We start from the raw sequence: 20,426 nt of genomic DNA, 5'->3' as shown, positions 1-20,426 counted from the left end.
TTGTGTACCTACATTTCTTTTTTAAAGAGAAAAAAATCAGACTTCCTTATACCCCAGAGCTATTTGACAATATAACACATTTTATCTATAATAAATTTTAAGAATTTAACTCACTGAAATAATAACAAAGAAATAGCAATGGAGTACCCATAGACAATGCAAATGTGGAATAAAACTGTGAGAAAGAAAATCCAATGACTGTTCACATTGGTCTTAAAAAAGCAGGTCTGACAATCACCACTCTGCTCCAGCTCAGTGAAGTTTTTGTTGAAGATTTTTGAGATGGGGAAGAGAGCTTTTGTAAAACATACCTGTAGAATTCAAAGTCAAGATGGCCTTTATTTATTCTGACAATTCATGTGGCAACATAGACATCTCTTAAATTATTCGTCTTTCCAAAAGAAAATTTCCCTCCTGGAGACCTCAGGATTGATTTAGAGCCAAGCCAATTCAAACACAAGTTTATTTAAAAAGTAAACACACAAAATAAATTTTGTCCTTGAGTAGGTCTTCAGTACCTCAAAGGATCTGTTTTAAGAAAATGTCTGCATCTATAGAAAAATCAAAATGAAAAAAATTTTTAAAAAGTGATTTTTTTTTCTGACCTGGTTGTTAAAGGATCCTTTTAATAAAGTCAGCTTTGTTTCATAAATAATGCAGTGCTCACTTGCGATTAAGTGAACCTAATCAGATAACCAGTGAGAGAGGATGTTGTTAGCAGACCCTTACTATTACTAGGAATAAACAACATCTATTCAGTTTCCAGGTGGAGGGTTGTGCATGGTACTAGATTCAGCAAATCATTGTAAATGCCAGAAATCTCCTTCTTGGAAGGGTTGAGACTCTGTTTAATTAACACAGAGCCTCTTTTCTGACTGTAGCTGGCCAAAAAGCCTTCTCCTAAGCTTCATGGTTCTGTAGCCTTGGAGCACAAGGCATACGAAAGGTCTTTCCCTCATACTGCTTATGTGTGTTTCTTTTTCTTTTCCTTCTCAGTACTTATTTTTGTTTTGGGGACTTCAGTGTGGATTTATATTCTGTTTCTGATTTGAAAGAGAGAGAGGGGGGAAGCCCCTTGTAGTCAGTGAACTTTGAAAGTACATGCCATTCATTTAAATGGCAGTGGGATCGTGAATGAATATAAAGTCCAAAAAGATGGGCTGAGTGCCAGCCGGAGAGGGCCAGCTGCTTGCCAGTGTGGACAAGAGCTTTTACACATGGGGAGCCAGCCCATTGTGGAAGCTCATATTGAATTTAGACTTTCCTTTTCCATGGTTTGTACTTTTACCTCAGACATTTATTTGGAGGACTCCAAAGCCTAAAAAAGTAAGGAAACGATCAAGTTTTAAGAAATTGCCTCTTCTGAGAAGCAAATTTCCCAGGATACTTTTTATTACTATTTGTCATCTGGGAAACAATGAGAATTGCTCTCACCATGTTCACTGGACACCCCTTAAATCATTTGGAAGTCAGAGAGAGCTTTGTTCAACATCAAAGAAAAACAATTTTTTTTTTTAGAAGAATTTGAGCCCTAGCTGTGATGTGCTCTCCATAACCACTTCCCAACTAATTCTTAGACACAAGCTTTTCAGGCACGGAGTGAATGTACAGGTAGAAGAGTATTTGGTGTTGTTTTTTTTTTTCTTTTGATCTGTCATCATAGCTTTGATATCCTGCAGTGCCATCTCAGAGCACCCAGAACTTGCTATCCCTCAGGAACTGTGAGATTGAGTTTTAAGGGGTAGTACCAGGGACCCTCTAATTGTCTTTGCTAATTAAGGATGACCAGAGAGAATCAAACAAGAGTGTCTGACCTGGTGTGTTTTCTTTTCTCCAACTTCCTCTCATAATATATCTTTCCCTACAGCCTCCAAAGCCATTGTGAAAATTTAGGATTTTTAAGCTGTGGGAGAATATAACACACACCTGAATTGTTGCTATTCCTTGTCAGTCAAGAGGAGCATTAGCCAGAATGTCTTAAAAATACCAGTTCTGAGGGATGTTCATAACTGTTCAGTAAGGAAGTAGGGCAGGGAGGATTACAGGGGCAAATAAACTTAGGAAGCTCTGGTGACACAAAGATTTAAAAAAAAAAAAAAAAAGTTCTGCAACTTGTCTTTTTGGCCTTTTAATAGCAACCCCTTCTGTCCCAAACTTAAATTGATTTTCTTGGAAGGTATAGAACAGGGTAGGAGCGGGCAAACATGGCATCTGATTGTCAAGAGACTTGACAAGTACAGATCCTATTTTTATTACTTGAGCATTAGCTTGGCTTTTCTATATTAAAAGCCAGCTTCACAGGCTTATTCAGAGTACTCTGGGCGACAGAGATGGAGAGAGCCTCTTAGACTGCTAAATATGTCCGCTGGAGATATTGGAAAATGGAGCAAAAACAGCTAAACTGTGTGGCTGTGCTGATTGGCCTTCGCAGTTTCGCCTTAAGGAAGTAAATTGATTCACTTCCTTTCTTAATCAACACAAATTTGGTTTACTGATATATAGCAAACCTCCATATTTGCTTTTGAACGTTAGGAATGTTATTTTCACTTGATTGTGCATTATTTAATTTTTGATTTTTAAGTGTTTGTCAGACTTTTCATTCTGAGAACTGTATCAGGCCCAATAGTACCAAACTACAGTCGGAGGGGGAGATCAGATAAAATGGAGAAAGAGAGTCAAGATGGAGAGCCACTTGTGGGATAAAGTTTATTTTTATGGGGAGATATTATGTGTCACCTTTTCTCAATAATGGTGGTCTAACTGATGCTTCAGTCCAAATGTGTTTATGAAGATGCCTCATCCAAGGCACTCCCAGCATCTGGTTTAAGTAGTGAGCACTGTAGAGGCAGCTGGTCAGCAGTCCCACCAGGACGGAAACTCAGCACCTGAGGCCGCGAGGATTTTCTGTCAAAGGAAGTTGAAAGTAATTATAGGCTCCAAAGGACTCAAATTTATTTAACTCTGGTAGATTCACATAATATTTATTTTTGTACTATTTGGGAGTTATTTACTTTTACCATTAAGTGGCCTATGTGCTTCCTGGCTTTATTTATATGTGTACAGCTGCAAAAATAATTGATCAAAGATTTGACATAAGAAAGCAGAACAAAGCTGCAGGCATTGTGCTCCCTGATTTAAAACTATATTACCAAGCTATAGTAGTCAAAGCAGTATGGTATTGTTATTAAAGAGGACGTATTGATCAACTGAACAGCATAGAGAGCCCAGAAATAAACCCACATATATATGATAAATTAATTTACTACAAAGGAGCCAAGAATGAAGAAAAGACAATCTGTTCAATAAATGGTACTGGGAAAATTGGATAGCCACATGCAAAAGAATGAAACTGGACCATTATCTTACACCAGGCACAAAACATTAACTCAAAATGGATTAAAAATTTCAATATAAGACCTGAAACCATAAAACTCCTAGAAGAAAAGATAGGCTGTCAACTCCTTGACATCAGTCTTGGCAATGATGTCTTGGATTTGACACCAAAAGCAAAGGCAATAATAGGAAAAGTAAACAAGTGGGACTACATCAAACGGAAAAGCAAAGGAAACCATTGACAAAATGGAAAGGCAACCTACGGAATGGGAGAAAATATTTGCAAATCATATATCTGATAAAGGGTTAATATCCAAAATATATAAGAACTCATAAAACTCAACAAAAAAAATTTAATTAAGAAATGGGCAGAAGATCTGAATAGACATTTTTTCAAAGAAGACATATAGATGGCCAACAGGTATGTGAAAAGATGTTCAACATCACTAATCATCAGAGAAAATTTGAAACACAATGAGATATCATCTCACACCTATTAGAATGACTAATATTAAAATAAAACAACAAGAAGCAGCAAATGTTGGTGAGGATGTGGATATAAAAGTGAACCGTTGTGCACTGTTGGAATGTAAATTGGTATAGCCACTATGGAAAACAGTATGGAGGGTCCTCAAAAAAAATAAAAATAAAGCTGTCATATGATCCGGCATTTTCAATTCTTGGAATATATCCAAAGGAAATGAAAACACTATGTCAAAGTGGTATCTGCAACCCAATTTTCATAGCAGCATTATTTACAAAGCCAAGACATGGAAACAGAAGACATGTGTAAAGAAGCTGTGGTATAAATATACAGAGGGTGCCCAAAAAAATGTATATACATTTTAAGAAAGAAAAAAACTATTAAAATTGTAATACAGTGAATGACACTAGCATTCATTTGATTAATGCCATCTTTTGAATGGATGTCGTCATATTACACATTGGTACTGCAATTCAATTTAACTTCGAAAAGTAATAGATAGATAACATCTCTTAAAATGTGTACATTTTTGGTATATATGAATGTGTATATATATGTATGTATATATGTATACATTTTATACACACACACAAACACAAAATGCAATATTATTCAGCCATAAGAAAGAAGGAAATCCCGCCATTTACAACAACTTGGGTGGACCTTGAGGGCATTATGTTAAGTGAAATAAGTCAGACAGAGAAAGAGATACAGCAGGTCCTCAATAACACCATTTTATTCAATGTATTTTAGCTCTTGTTTATAATAGTTAGCTTATGGTAAAATTGTCATTTCACTTCAAGTCACAGAATCTATTGGCAACACTGTGTGAGGATTTACTGTACTGTATGATCTCCCCTACACATGGAATCTAAAAAAACCCCAAACTCATAGAAAACAAGATCAGATTGATGGTTACCAAAGTTTGGGAATTGGATAAAGGTGGTCAAAAGATACAAGCTCCCAGTTGTAAGATAAATGAGTACTAGGGATATAATGTACAATGACTATAGTTAACACTGCTGTACAGTATACATGAAAGTTAAGAAAGTACTGTGTTTTCCCGAAAATAAGACCTAAATGATCAATCAGCTCTAATGCGTCTTTTGGAGCAAAAATTAATATAAGACCTGGTCTTATTTTCCTATAACAGAAGACCGGGTATAATATAATATAATATGATATAATATACTATTATATTATAACATATTATGATATAACATGTTATACTATATTACAATATAATATAATAAACATAATATAATACCGAGTATAATATAATATAATATAATATAATATAATATAATATAATATAATACCAGGTATAATATAATACAATATAATATAATACCAAGTCTTGTATTAATTTTTGCTCCAAAAGATGCATTAAAGCTGATGGTCCGACTAGGTCTTATTTTCGGGGAAACAGAAGAACTCCTATCACAAGGGAAAAAAACATTTTTTTTCTTTTTTTAAATCTATATGAGATGATAGATATTAACTAAACTTCTTGTGGCAATCATTTCACAATATATGTAAGTCAAATCCTTATGCTGCATACCATAAACTTACACAGTGACATATAACTTATGTCAGTTATATTTCAATATAACTGGATAAAAAAGATTTGGCATGCACATATCATTACAATAAAGGAAGATTCAGTGTTTCATTTTGGTTGTGGGCTGCCTGGGGGAGGGTGGTGAAGAACAAGCAAACTGTGCCCAGCTTAGATGTTTTAGAACAACCATTGCTTAGTATTTCTCATTTTTCAGGTTGTATCCGCGCCATGCAAGTGCCCTGAACAACCTTGCAACACTGATGAGAGACACAGCAGAGGCAAAGATGTACTATCAGAAGGCTCTCCAGCTAAATCCACAGCACAACCGGGCTCTTTTCAATCTTGGGAATCTCCTTAAGTGAGTAGAACATGTACCTTTGATCAGGCAGCCTGTGATTCCCAGAAATCCTTTCCTTACTTGGTTGTGCTGTTGTCTCCTCTTCCAAGAGTGGAATAATTAGGGATTTCAAGCTTTGGAGGGGTGTAATAATCATCTGAATTAACTCTATCCCTTATAAGTCAAAAAGAGTATTTTCCAGAGTGTATTTATGTAAGTGTTAGTCCTGGGAGACGTTCACAGATTGTGGAGGCGTGGGAATGGGGAATGGTTTACATGGTTCAAATAAACAGGAAACGCTGAGAAGATATTAATAGTTCCTTTATTGCAAGAATCTCTAATATGCTAAGTGCCCTGCGCATCCTCAAGAAGGGAATAAAATACAGCATTTCCCTAATCAATCTGTTTTGGTAGGTTATTTCCCAACTATTTCGTGAATCTACTTTGGGGAACACGCTGGTCTAGGAAAAGCTGTCTGCTCTAAAGGTGTAACCAAATGACAACCACAAGAAACAAAGAGAGGAATAATGATTAGAGTAACTCTTGCTCTTAGGAAGACCTCCCTGGCATAATCACTGGTGTTGGCTTTTCCCTCACTGCCCTATAAAAGGTTAATAGTGCAATTAGTGTCACAGAAGCCTAAAACAAAGGAGGTACTTTTGCATCTTATGTTTTTATTAATGTAAATTCGAAGCACATTGGTAATGGTGCTGGTAATAATAACAGTGGCAATAATAGAGGTGAAAATGTTGGTAGTTACGGAATTTAACTTCTAAACCCAAAAAAAAAAAAAAGGTTGAACATTAGAAATGGAAATTAAAAGGTGAAAATAGTTACAATCAGTTGTGGTGATATATTTACCTGTACCTGTTAAGATGCTGACAATTCACACACTACAATGAGTCTACCCTTCTAGAGAACACTTTTGGAACCTGCAAGGCTAATAGGATTAGCCCTAATAGGATTGTCTCAATTGCCTCAGTAACACATGATGCACCTTCTTCCTGTTTGCTCCTTCAATTTTACATATACATATAAGTGCTTTGTCCTACTGTGTGTATTAATGCATGATTTTATCTAATTCCATTTGAACAGAAGCATTGGGGTGAGTTAATCACAGAAAGATCTAATATTGTATAAGATGCCATCCTGGTTGGAGTTTTAAGTTTAGGAAGGGCTTTATTCATACACTGGAACACAAAATCAAACAACTACTACACACAGGTAAGTAAAAGCAAGGGAAGTACAATTAAAATAGAAAAACTAAAAGTATAAATCAGCAAAAGCTCCCTTTACAAATAAGAACAAATCAAAAGTTGTAGGGAGAATGAAATCGAATTATTGTAGGTAGCTATTATATTTACAGTTCAGTAGGGTGCTTTTATTTTACTCTACTAGTTTATTTCTTCTACTAAGTAGCAATGAGTCAAAGGCTAAAAGAAGATAATATTTTTAATTTGGTTTGATTTGATCCATTTTACTGTTTAAGGTGTATACCCTATTTGTTTCTCATTAGACAACAAACTTTTTTAAATTGTGCCTTTTTCAATAATCTAGAACTTAATGCTCATTCTAAGAACTCAAATTATCTCTTTAGATATGAACAGTTTAGACTGGAGAAATAGTGTGCCAAGGTTCCTTAGTGAGGAAATAGAAGATGGAGTTGAACCTAGATCTAACCTAGTACCCTGGCCCTTCATCACCACACTCGACTGCCCTCTTGTGGCTCACCTCAAAACTGGGGTACAGCCTAGAGCAGTGCTGCCCTATGGAAATATGAAAGCCAGAATCTGTAATTTAAAATTTTCAGGTGGCAATCTGTCAAAACATTAAAAAGGTGAAATTAACTTTAATAAAATATTTTATTTAACCCCACTATATCCAAAATATTATCCTTTTAACATATAATTGATATTTAAAAATTAGCTTTAAAATAAACATGTAGAAATATTAATGAGATAGTGTGCATTCTTTTTTTATAATTAATCTTTGAAATCCAGTGTATGTTTTCCACTTATAGGAAATCCAGTGTATGTTTTCCACTTACATCTCAGACTAGTCATATTTCAAGGGCTCAATAACCACATGTGGTTAGTCCCTACTATTGTACAGCACCGACCTTTATTAATGATCTTGACTTTGAGAGAAATGTGAGACTTCGTCAAGTCCAGAAGCTCTAAATGAGATGTGATTCTGTCAGACCATCTCAGAAATCTTACAGCACTGAAGACAAATTTCATTTGCATTCTTGGAGTTATATGACAGAGAGCTTTAGACTTGTTCATAGCAGTAGACTTCACTGAGTGTTACCCAAATATATTTGGCCTCTTTCAAGACTGTTTCACTGGATTTCAAAGCTAATCAATTATGATTCTGTACATCACATTTATAGTGTGACAGATTGATAAGGAACAGCTTTCTATGCCAGCATTCTTAATTCATATTAATTATTGTTGGCCTTGCTGTAACCTAAAATGTAAAAGAAAATGGGCAAGATTAGCATAAACTTTTCATGGATGAAAAGAGCATGAGTCCCTAATGGCTCAAAAGAATATAGTAGAATATCTAAATTCAAGGCATCAGAAAATATTTCTGTGATTGTTTGGCTAAAATAGTTGCTGGTGTTTGTTACTAAAACAAAATATGAAAAGAACTTCTTAAAGAATCATATACTTCCCTCATTGCCAAAACTACCTTCCACTCATGATAGGATAGAGATGTTATATGAGTGTTACAATAAATCTTGTAATTAAAACTCAGAAGAAGATAGAATGTCCAATAATTGAACTATATAGAAGATGAATTTGATAACAGCATACAAAATTTCTTATACAAAATTGAATATCTAGAGAATAAAAGAACACAGAAAGAAGGGTAACCATTATCTTTGAAATAAATTTAAATGTTAGCGATAAATTTTCTCATAGCTTTGGCACTACCACATCCCCTTTTTATTTCATAAAAAGGAAGTTTATACACTCAAGACAGGTTTCCCCTTCTCTACTTTTTAACTAAAGCCCCAGAGGTTCCAGAATGCCAGTCCACCGGATACAGAAAAATGTTTTGAGTTTCCTCCCACTGCATTAGGATGTCAACTTTGAGTGGGCAAGTTCTGCATCCTTCCCTTGGAGTGAAATCCCACTCCGCACCGCCATGGTGACCTATTACTCCAGGTTACCTCCAAATTTACTTACCTGAGTTTCAACCCTATTACAGTTTCTCCCCCTTTCCTTTATCCAACTCATACCCATCTCTCTCCAGGTCTCCTTCCTCCAATTTTTAGAAGCCCCATCCAGCGTCTCATTAACATCACCTCCATCCTCCTCACTGGTATGTTAGTCTTTTGTACATTTTCACATCATCCTCAGCGACTCTAGCAGAGCAATGACTTACCCTTTCTGCCAATCTGTGCTGCCATCTTAGGTGAATTCAGGAATTACATCAATCACCCAGTTCCTCTGCCATCTTCACTACAGGATCCTCCAGTTCTGCTCTGCCTTGGGTATTCACCACCAAGGCCATGCCATGGGCTTTTATTTTTTTAAAAAATTTTATTGGGCAACAGTGTGTTTCTCCAGGGCCCATCAGCTCCAAGTCATTGTCCTTCAATCTAGTAGTAGAGGGTGCAGCTCAGCTCCAAGTCAGTTGCCGTTTTCAGTCTTTAGTTGCAAGGGGCACAGCCCACCATCCCATGTGAGAATTGAACCAGCAACCTTGTTGTTGAGAGCTCATACTTTAACCAACTGAGCCATCTGGCTGCCCCTCCAGAAGCTTAGTGGCAGCTCATTGTGTTTCATCTAGTTGTGGAGGGCACAGCTCACTTGCCCATGTGGGAATCGAACTGGGAACCCTGTTGTTCAGAGCTAGCTCTCTAACCAACTGAGCCACCCGGTCGCCCAACATGGGCTTTTTAATTATGCAGACCTTTTCATCCTTTAGTACCTGAATTCTGAAATGTTCCTCATTTGATCTTAACCTCTTAATCTCTGCCCACCTTTTCCATTCCCCCCTCTGTCACTCCTACTGACCTATTGACAGGATCAAGATTATGACCTGCCACCCCCTAGATCTTCTCTGTGCTCAGTTGTCTTATTTTAAGACCTTCATGTTGACATGCCTTTCATGGCGAGTTTCTTCTCATTCCTGCTGGCCCTGCTCTTTACTGTTGTTAGAACCTCTGTTCTCTCTGATTGTCATGTTCATAATATATAATTCTATCTCTAATTTATCTGATCTATTTAAGTGATGTATGTGACATCAACTTAGACTTCTTCTCAATTGACTGTCATTTACTTACCTGAGCAGACCCCGCCCCCCAACCAAACGTACCTCCATTGCCTACATTTTGCTTTCCTTAGACCTGTATTTCTCAACCGTTTTCATTATCACACCACCCCTGCCATCCCAGAAACCTTTTATTTTTTTCCTAATCACCCCTCCCCACCCCAATTAAATACTCAAGCATAAGTTCCTTAAGTAGAGTTGAGCATTGGGATACCGCAGATCATTGTCATATCTAAGATGATTTTTCACTGCACCACCCGTCCTCCAAAAAGCAATGTTCACCTCTGTTGAGAATATATGCCATAGAACTTCATCCTACCACGTAGTAGAGGTGAAGAGCACAAATCTAAGTTGACTAGGACCCTTACAAAACTCTGAAGACAGCATTGTAGGAGAAAACGGGATCGGGGGGTTAGAACTGTTAGAGATTCATCCTTTATCGTTTTAGAACATCTCCCACATATTTTCTGTTTTCCTAACACATGAATCCTGTGTTCCCCTCCTCCTCGGTGCCCATATACACACCCAGAGGATGACATCCCTTACGTTTACTGAGACTATTCAAGTTATTCAAGGTGAATTTTTGCAGGTCCCCTTGTGCCTACCTCAAAATTTCCTGCATGTTCACACTCTCTCTTCTTTTACTCTTCCATGGGAGGAATAATTGTCTTGCCTCGTTCATAAGACTAGTACTGACACCTGCATGAACATCTACTTTTCTTCCAGCCTCCCTCTAAATTAAGAAATTGTTTATCCATTACAGACACACACACATAGTGTTTATGTGTTGTTGTTTTTTTAAATTGAGGCATAATTAACATACCTTAAGTGTTCGGTGCAATGAGTTTTGACAATTTTGCATACTCTTGTAATTACCCCCAAAATAACATAGAGAATATTTCCATCACCATAGAAACACCCCGTGTGCTTCTGTTCAGTAAATTTCTCCTTCTCCTGAGGCAGTCATTGTTCTGATATTTTTTTCCCCACCATTGCAGCTTTTTTTTGCCTGTTTTAGAACTTTATTTACAGATGATCATTTTCTATGTACTTTTTTTTGGTGTCTGGCTATTTTGGCTTAGTATAATTTTTGAGTCTTATCCGTGTTGTTGCATGTTACATTTTTTTTTGCTGAATAGTATTCCATTGTACAAATATGCTGAAATTTATTTATATATTTTCCTATGAATGGATACTTGGTTTGTTTAAAGGTCTGAGTTATTATGAATATTCATGTTGTGAATATTCACGTCTCAGTCTTTATATGTTCATTTTTTGGTGGGGGTAAATATTTAAGAGTAGAATTGTGGGTATATGTATCTTTAAAGTTTTAAGAAACTGCCAAACAGTTCTTCAAACTAATTGTACCACTTTTTACTCCATCAACAATGTGACAGATCCCTTTGCTTCACACCCTAACATTTGGTGTTGTCAATCTTTTTTATTTTCGCCCTCAGTAATCATTACTGTAAAATCTACATGTGTTCTTGATTCTATTTCTTTCCTCTTCTCCCATCCATATCGTAGGCTCTTTCTTCGGTTGTCAGGTTCTTCCCATTCCATAGACTTCTGATCCCCTAAGGAATCTTTCTCAGTTCAGCTACTCTTTCAAATTATTCCCCTAACACCTTCCTTTTGCTGATCAAATTGGCAAGAAAAATGGTTAGCATTTCGTGCTTATCCTTGATGATGTTCATTCAGCATTCCATTGGAGCTGCTGTCTTGAACATCAGTTATGAATTTTGAAGGTTCTCTCAGCTCTCATTCCTCTTGACGTCTCTGGTGAAGAATATGACAATGTAAACCACCTCCCACTGCTTTTGAAGCTCTTTATTTTATCGTTATAACACGTTTTTCTCTTCTGTTTCCAACATCTACTCTTCTTCTACCCTCCCTCTGAATTTAGGAGCACCTGAGAAATTAATTGATTATCCATTACCAGCACACATATAGTCAAATTTCATAGCATTAGGGACTTTCCACAATCCTGCCACTTTCCTCTTCTACCCTTTCTAGTACTCTCCCACACTGTATAAACCCAGACGCTCGGCCAAACTGAATCCTTGTCAATGTCTGAGAAATACAAACCTGCACACTACATTTGAGAAAAATATTATGAGTGTTTTAAAGTGAGAACTCTTCCAGTTCATCGGAAATATGTTTTATTTGTATTTTTATAATCTTATACTCAGTGTCTTACAAAACTGAATTATCTGGGAAATGATGAGAATGTTTACCTACTTCCTTAAGATTTGGGAGTTATTTGTATATAAACAGATTGCTGACTGAAAATATTTTTGTAAGTATCCTTTCCCCTCCAAAACTCCACTCATTCATGCTGTGATTACTAATGAATTGGTCAGGAGTGAGTTTTTTAAATCTATAGTGTGGTTTTCATTGAAGGTCCCTTTTCTCAATCTTTTTTTTTGCCTGGATAGCTGCAACAAACATTGCTAAGGCGGGAAGACAGCTCTGCACAGGAAGCTCTGTGGGGGAGAGCAAGCTTTAAGGAACCCCTGATTGTGTTTACATTCTCTTGAAGAAATTGGAATGTCATCATTTTCTTTCCTTGCATAAATATTTCTGACAGATGATAATTAAACAGGCTGGTCTGCTTTGTCAAGTACAGGAGTTTTCAGGAGGTGTATCCTCTGTTCTGAGAAGCATTTCTCCACCCCCTTAACCCTCAATCTTTCCTGACTTCATTTGCAATCTAGTCCCTTTAAGCTCCTGTGCTGGGAATGACTAGGAGCAACTCTTGACCAGAGCTGTAGCTTAAAGAAGGTACCATTAAATTAAAAGAATAAGAAAAATGACGGTAATCATTGGAAATTTTTTCTTGCACATATTATCTGACTTTAGGGGACCAGAAACCTCAACTTTTTAACTTAAAATTGTATAGGAGATCAGCTTTGCCCTAACAAAGAGGCCACATTTTCAATATAAGTTGTTAGAGAGCATCAGTATTTAGATCATTGGAAAAATCTGAAAATGCTCGATGTAAGGCAAGCAGAGAAGGACAGAAAGGGGAAATGCGTATTCTCTGTGTTTCCTCTCGCCCACACCTGCCTTTAAGTCTCTCTTCCTTCTTGGTGATTCCTTATCAGTACTGGCAGTCTCCCTCCCCTGCCCCTCTCCCTCCAGCAGGCCCAGCGTGGTGCTTTCATGGCTGCTGGACAGCATTGCAGAGCTCTCTGCACTTAACCTTCCTGCCATCTCTCTTCCCAGTGAAAAAAACAATAGTAACTGACACTTGAATGACAAACGACAAAGCGAATGCTCATGTCTCCTGAACCTGCCCACTCAGGGTTTGCAGACAGAAGCACCATCACTCCCCCATACAGACAGGGAAACCGGCAAGGGAGGGTCACCGGCAGTGAGCTGTGAACGGGGTCATCTAGAGCCCTGCTTTGGGCTCCATTACGCTGCCGCACTAACCGCCTCTCCGTGCTCTCCTCAGGACCAGGAACTCTAGAGCTTACTGAGTTTACTTATTAGCTCTGCCATGTAGTAGTGTGTGACCTGGGGGAAATGATTTGATCTTGCAGTGCCTCCAGTTACTCATTTGTTAAGTAAAGATGGTACTCATAACTACATCCTTCATGAGTACTAAATACGAGAGTGCATGTAAGTACTTGACAAACGACCTCACCCTCAAGAAAGATGAAATAAGTTTTAGCAATTATTAATTATTACCAGCCCAGGGACATAATTTCTCACTTCCAATCTGAAGCTCAACTTCTTAGTATCAAATTAATAATGAATCAGAAGTAGATAATACATTTCCTACCCCTGCAGAGAAACAGCTTCAGGCAATACTCAACCTCCTTGAGACTCTGTTTGCTCCTGTTCGAAATAAGGAATGGGACCAGGTGACCCTGTAAAGCTCTGGAGCTTCGAGAATCTGCGGTTTTAACTCAGACTCCAAGTTTCTCATCACTTAACTGAAGTGGAAGTGGAAGACCGGAAAGGAACTTCAAAGTCCCTTTTCTCTTCAAAGGCAATACTTGAGTTGAACAGCATCCTGCCTTTGCTGAGGAATCAGTCAGTGAGGCGTGTGGTAGTAATTCCAGGTGGGAAGGTAGCTGGAGAGAGGGAGGAGCTGGTGGAGCTGACATTTACTTCATCATCCATCCCATGTGCCAGACACTGCTAAGCACACTGCCCAGGTGTGTTTACTCCACCCTTGCAGGAACCCGGACAGGCAGAGATTAATGCACACATTTCACAGATCTAGCCACTGAGGCTCATGGAGCTGCAGTATCTAACCCAAGCCTACAGCTGCTGTAGGCAGGGCCAGGATTTAGACAGCACTCAGCCTGAGCCTAAAACCAGGGACATTCATTCAACTGCATCACCAAAGTGGTCCTTTATCTATGGGTTAAATCAATCCTGGCTAAATCAGGCTAATCTCAGCTGCCTTCTCCTCCAGGTCCCACCATGGGACCACTGTTTCCATGCTTTTCCATCAAATCACAGAAGGGCTTAGCATAAATGTTTGCATGTGCTTTGAAGTGATGCTGGCTGGGGACACTCTGTCCCCCAGCCGACCTTCATACACTTGTGGTACAGAACTGGTTCCTTACATGCAGGAGCAAGGCCATTGTGGGGCAGGCATCCTGCTGGCAGCGTTCAGGACAGAGATCTCACTGAGCTGATGATAAAGACATCAAGAGCCGTTCAAAGGAGTGAAGGCAGAGGAGACTCAGAAAGAACATTTCCTCAGGGCCTACTCTGTGCCAGCCCCTGTATGACGTCTTTCTATGAACTGTGTCTCCATCCCTGCTGCTCTGTTTAGACAGTCGCAGAACTTTCCATCATTCACTTCCTCAGTTTTCTGCTGGAGAGAGAGGTGTTCAGGACAACCAAAGCTTGACCACTCACACCACACCAAGTGGGCACCCCAGCTGCCTCCCATGTTTGCCGCAGTGACCTGAATCTGATGTTGCAAACCCACTGTGGAGGGAGGGCAGGTGATTTATTCTCTTCATGTGAGCTGTAGTGAGTGTGGTTTTGGGGTTGAAGCAAAGATTCATTCTTCACCACCAATAATGTAAATGGGTCCTCCAGATAGTTTTCCTGCGTGGCTTCTGTGAAGAGTAAAGCAGAAGAACTAAGGTGAACGCCAGTAAACCAGATACTATTATATATTTCTATTGCATTGAGCAGAAATGTACTCAGTAAACTTGAAAGTAAAAGAAGCTACATAGAGGATGATCCAATGTTTTTCTTTTGCTGTATAGGAAAGATGGTAGACACACAGAAAAAAGTATGCCCTGAAAAGATCATCTAACTTACAATTTGTCTGTCACGATTCAGTTTTTCATGTGAGTTGGTAAAGTCTTTCAGCCACGCCCCCCCTGCCTCCCCCACACACACAATGCATAAAAAAGTCGTACTCTTTTTCCTTTGTGAGAGACATCCTTTTGGGGTCCAACAACAACAAAGCACCCCAACAAAGAAATTGAAATGAAGAGAGCTTCCCAACACTCCAAGTTCACCCTGTAGTTTAATGGGAAATTTCACTGCTGCCAAGTGGGTTGCCAAATCCATTTATTTCTGTTCCTGGCATTTCCTAAATTCTCCCAAAATGTCAATACTTTTTCAAAGGAAGCATCTGCTTTCAGTTTAAATGAATGTGTCATAAGATTTTAGACAGGAGTCCAAAACGATTTCTAAATTGACACTTAACAGGCCCTTAATTACTAAAAGAAAATGTGGTGAAGCTTTATTTGCTTTTCCTAAATATCTGCATTGAGACAGAGCCAGGAAAGTGAGATAATGCAAATGTTTTTACTTAACACACGACAAAAGCAGTCTCACTGCTATATAACCACAGGGGAAATTCCCTGTGAAACTACAAATGTTTAATGGCAAGATTTGCACGTTGTGAACAAGATCTAATTTCTACTTGATGTTTCTCTTGAAATGAATGATGACCATGGTATTGGTTCCAGGAACCCCTTCCCAGGAATTTTAGCCTTTTGGAAGTTCCTGGGGGAAACTTAAGAGAGTGGAATTTTGCTTGTTGGATGTTAGGAGATTTTAATTGACGTTATGATGCCTATATGGATAACACGGGAGCAAAGACTCGGATGTGCCACAGCGGACCCTCACAACAGAGCTTCTGTGAAGCGGCCCCTTCCGTTGCAGGAATCCCCGTGTCACCTTCCGTGTACCCCCACTCCAGTCTCCCACATGACTTGGAATCCAAAGGTATTGATCAGCCAGGCCCATCGGCTGGCCACTGTGACTTTTCTCTTTGTTCAGATTGTCCCAAGAAATCTTCTTTCTCTTTTTTGTAGCTTTCCTCCTCCTGTTAACATTTAGCCTCACGTCAAGGATCCATTGATCAGACAAATCCCACGTAGACATCAGGGCAGAGTTTCTTAAAGCATTGACAGAGGACCACCCTCAATAGAATCGCCTGAGGGGCTTATTAAGAATAATGATTTCTGGGCCCTACCCCAGACCTACTGAATCTTAGGAGGCCTGGGACCCTGTATTTTACCACTTAATGATTCTTAAGCACTAACATTTGAGACTATTGATCTAAGGGAAAAGTGAAAACAGAATATTTTAAGTCATGGAGGATTGATTATCAGTCATCCACTAGTGACTTGTTTGGCAGATAAAGAAATACAGGATGCCGAGAGGCAAAAAAAAAAAAAAAAAAAAAAAATCACCTAACCGTGGAGCAGTTTTACTCTTACCTGCTTCTCTCACCTACCCAGGGATTCCTAATAGTTCCATCAGTGTTCGTTGAACTCCCTAACAGAAGCTCTGACGATCCTCAGTATCCTTAGTGGGGCATGAGTTTCCCAAGGGACTCTATTCCTTTCTGTGTGCCCGCGGGTCATCAGATAGGGTACGTATTAAAGTTTTTTTTTAATCAATTTGTTCACCAGTTATGGGCTACTTAATTTAAGATTTTTCTATGTAATGCAGAGAAACAACCTGTGGATTTGGTTACCTGAATCACATCTTTGATCAAATCAGAGGCAAATGTTATTTTATATTTCCCCCTTTGTAACTGACCTGTCAGTTCATTTCAGTGGCTAACAGAGTAGCCCTTTGTAGACGGAGTTTACATTGATAAAGCGCTTCTGAATTCCCTAAGTAGTTTATTATAGAGCCAAAATGAATGTGTTTGGAAATTTTAATACTGTCTAATGCTGGCCCAAGAGTGATCTGTAATGTCAGAATATATAGGTAATTCCCATTATTAAGGAATGTCATATTATCTATTTGAAATCATCTGCCTCTCGTTATACCCTTTTACATGGAAATAACTGTGCACATCTTTCTTTTCTAAGAAGCTCTCCTGGGTTGGCTGAAAAAGAGGCTCAGAGTTGCTCCTGATTCTTTCTTGCCTAAATATTCACCTTCAGCAACCACCCCTACAAAATGCAGACCCACTCCTTTGTGTGGCTCCAGCCACAATTATCCAGACACAATTATCGGTCTGCCATTTAGGCTTCCTCAGCATGGTGTTTGCTTTATAGTGAGGCTTCCAGGGGTAATACCTCTGTTTGTTAGTGGTGTTATTTTATGTTTAATATGATGCTATGTATCTGTGTGTTTAGTAATGATAAACTATTGTAATATCAGGCACAAGAAAAATCACTCTGATGGCCCACCTAAAATTTTTGTGACTAGCTTAACATGTGGAAGTATATTACTTTTGAGGGAATTTCAAAACCACCACATTCTCCTTTATTTTAAAAATTAATTTAAAAAAGGAGGAGATAGATTTTCATGGGTGATTTTAGAAACATTAAATGAGCTAATAAAAGCCAAAACATATATGGTACCTACTGTGAGTCTAAGACATGGAGAGGACAGATAATTCACCTAAGGGAACACAACTAGTAAATGGTAGAAGTAGAGCCTGAATCCAGTCCTTCTGGGTTTTGAGTCTGTGTTATTTTTATGGTCGAGAAGCTGTACAGCAGTGCCTGGTATGTAAGAAGTGCGCAGTCCATGGAAACTATACTTGTAATTTTCTTTTGATTCTAAGGCTTGGGTGCTTGCTTCCTTAGGGACGCTTCTGTAATATTGAAAGAGGTATTGAAACAGATGTAAAGTGGATAATAATTATGTTATTGTCCTTTGCCAAATTTTATTAGAACATTTAAAAGCTTATTTCGAGAGATTTACAAAGATCTAGGAATAAAGAAAATGGGTTTTTAAAAATTAATTTAGCAATTATTGAGTTTCTACTATGTGCAGATCACTGTACTAAAATTATTGGATTTCTACTATGTACAGATCACTGGGATAAAACAGGTAAGTCAGATTAATAAGACAAGGGTCCTACCTATGGAGGAAGTTAAGACCTAGTACTGGTCACGGACGGAGTGCGTATATCACTTAATAGTATGGATGCAGGGGTGGGGCATGGCCTGTGGAGGGGCCAGACTGTACATTAGAATCCTGGTGGAATAGTAGCTGTGTGCAGTGGGCAAATCACTTGGGCTCTCCAAACCTCAGGTTCTTTTATTGTTGTTGGGGTGGTGGTTGCTAGTATTGTTTGTTTTCTAAATCTTTAAATTAGAGATAATTATGCCTAATTTATACTGCTTAACAAGAATTAAAATAAATGATGCAAAGGAAAACTCTGTTCTTAGCAGAGAATAAATGTTCAGCAAACAACTATTAAGAAACATGAAGCTTCAGAAACTTGCCTCCTTGGCACTGATGGACAGGCTGGCACCCTCCTGCAGGAGACCATGGCGGGAGCCGCTCCTGTGCTGTGCCAGGGCCTCAGAGAAGCAAAGTACGCCGGGGCCCAGTTACTCCTGAGAATGTTGAATGGAAGAGCAACGAGCAGGTCCTCTGGGGAGGGCAGAACAGGGCTTGTAAAGTGGATTCCCCTACCACCTTTTTGGTTAGGGAGATACAAAAAGAAAACCAAAATATATGAAAGATATCATATAGGTGGTTTCTGATTTTGTTACATGTTTACAAGCTCTGGTGAGGGGATCATGCTCTGAGCTGGGTCAGTCTGGGAAGGCTTCACAGAGGAGCAGAAGTTAAGTGAGGAGGAGGGGAAAGCCATCTGTGAAGTAGCATGGCCAGAGTGCCAGGCTGAGAAGTACAAGACCAGGAGGAGACCTTCCTTTTTGCTGGGCACCAAGGCAAATCACTGAGGCCTCCCGAGTCTCAGTTTCCACTGCTGTAAACCAAGCATATTGGATTACATCCCTAATTCTCAAATCTGGATGACTGTCATATTCCTATGGAGAATTTCCTATTAAGATGCCCAACCTCAGAACACTAAGGTCCTTTGAAAAGCACCCAAAGTGATTTTAAGGTATAGTGAGGTTAGAGAAGCAGTGAAGTAGATGATCTCTTAGGTTATGTAAAATAGATGCTGAAGGCCACCTAGTCTGTCTGGACCAGTGTGTCCCTGGGTATGTGTAAACCTTCGTCAGCCACATCATAGAGGGTTTTAAACTAAGAGTCTATCTGTAGGTAGTAGGGCATTAATGAAAATTTTTATATAAAGGAATGTATTGAAAGCAATGCACTAAAAAAAATGTATCTTTCAGTTGTCTGTATGTAGTAAAAGGAGAAGAGAGAGGGAACTAGAAACTGATTGTAAACTAAAGGTATGAACTCAGTTGTTAGCAGGCAAAACCGAGTAAGGTGCTCTCTGGACTGAAATAACACAATAGAAGTGTAGGAATATTGCTCCTGGTTTGGTTTTTTGGGTTTTTTTTTTTTGTTTTTTTTTTGTTTTTTTTCATCTGGGATAATTATCAGAGAAACATGGGTCGTAATGTAGAATGAAAAGGGATGCTACTGATTTCAAAAACAGGATGAAATGAAGGTCAGTTCTCACCTGGTAATTGTGTTACTATACGACCAGGGAAGGTTTCCATTTAGATGAATTATCTGCTATTAGGTATTGTGTCCAAGCCACCCCAGTTTCATAAACGTCCACCGAGGGTGAGCAAAAGAGAGACGACAGAAGAAATGTATCTTTCCTACTATTCCTCTACCTTTCAGAAACAAAACAACAATAAAATTGACACTCATCAATTTCTTTGGCTTTTGTGAAAGGCATTTTAAAATATCTGTTAAGGTGGCACCTGCCTGAACCCTGCCGGAGTCTAATGACTGACTCTGAAAGCCTCCCTGGAAAAGCAGAGTCATCCAAAAGTGCTGAGCCAACAGGAAATGTCCTGTCTGCTGGTATTTGCATCTTGTGAAACTTATATACTAAATGAAATTACAAGATATGATATTTTTCTGAACATGTGTCAGTCCCTCAAGAGATTAATAGAAACACAGTTTTTCACAAAGAATCCAAGTTCCCTATGAATAACTTTGATGCTAACTTTTCTATTGTGTCACATGAATGTCAATGGGTGACCTCAAGTATTTAGATTCATAGACTGTATTAATTGGTAAGTCGTCTC

General features: G+C 38.6%; 1 protein-coding gene across 1 annotated transcript in view; it reads left to right on the top strand.

Annotated features, from left to right (window-relative positions):
- The window catches only part of TMTC1 (transmembrane O-mannosyltransferase targeting cadherins 1), a 234,329-nt gene that overhangs the window by 183,162 nt on the left and 30,741 nt on the right, over nucleotides 1-20,426 (top strand). The window contains exon 12 of the mRNA XM_081058527.1: nucleotides 5,593-5,736. Within this exon, the coding sequence (XP_080914653.1) occupies nucleotides 5,593-5,736 (144 nt within the window). The remainder of the gene's footprint in view (nucleotides 1-5,592; nucleotides 5,737-20,426) is intronic.

The sequence above is a fragment of the Rhinolophus hipposideros genome (assembly GCF_964194185.1).
Source record: "Rhinolophus hipposideros genome assembly, chromosome: 9".
Lineage (NCBI taxonomy): Eukaryota > Metazoa > Chordata > Mammalia > Chiroptera > Rhinolophidae > Rhinolophus > Rhinolophus hipposideros.
This window is presented reverse-complemented; position numbering and strand designations above follow the sequence as displayed.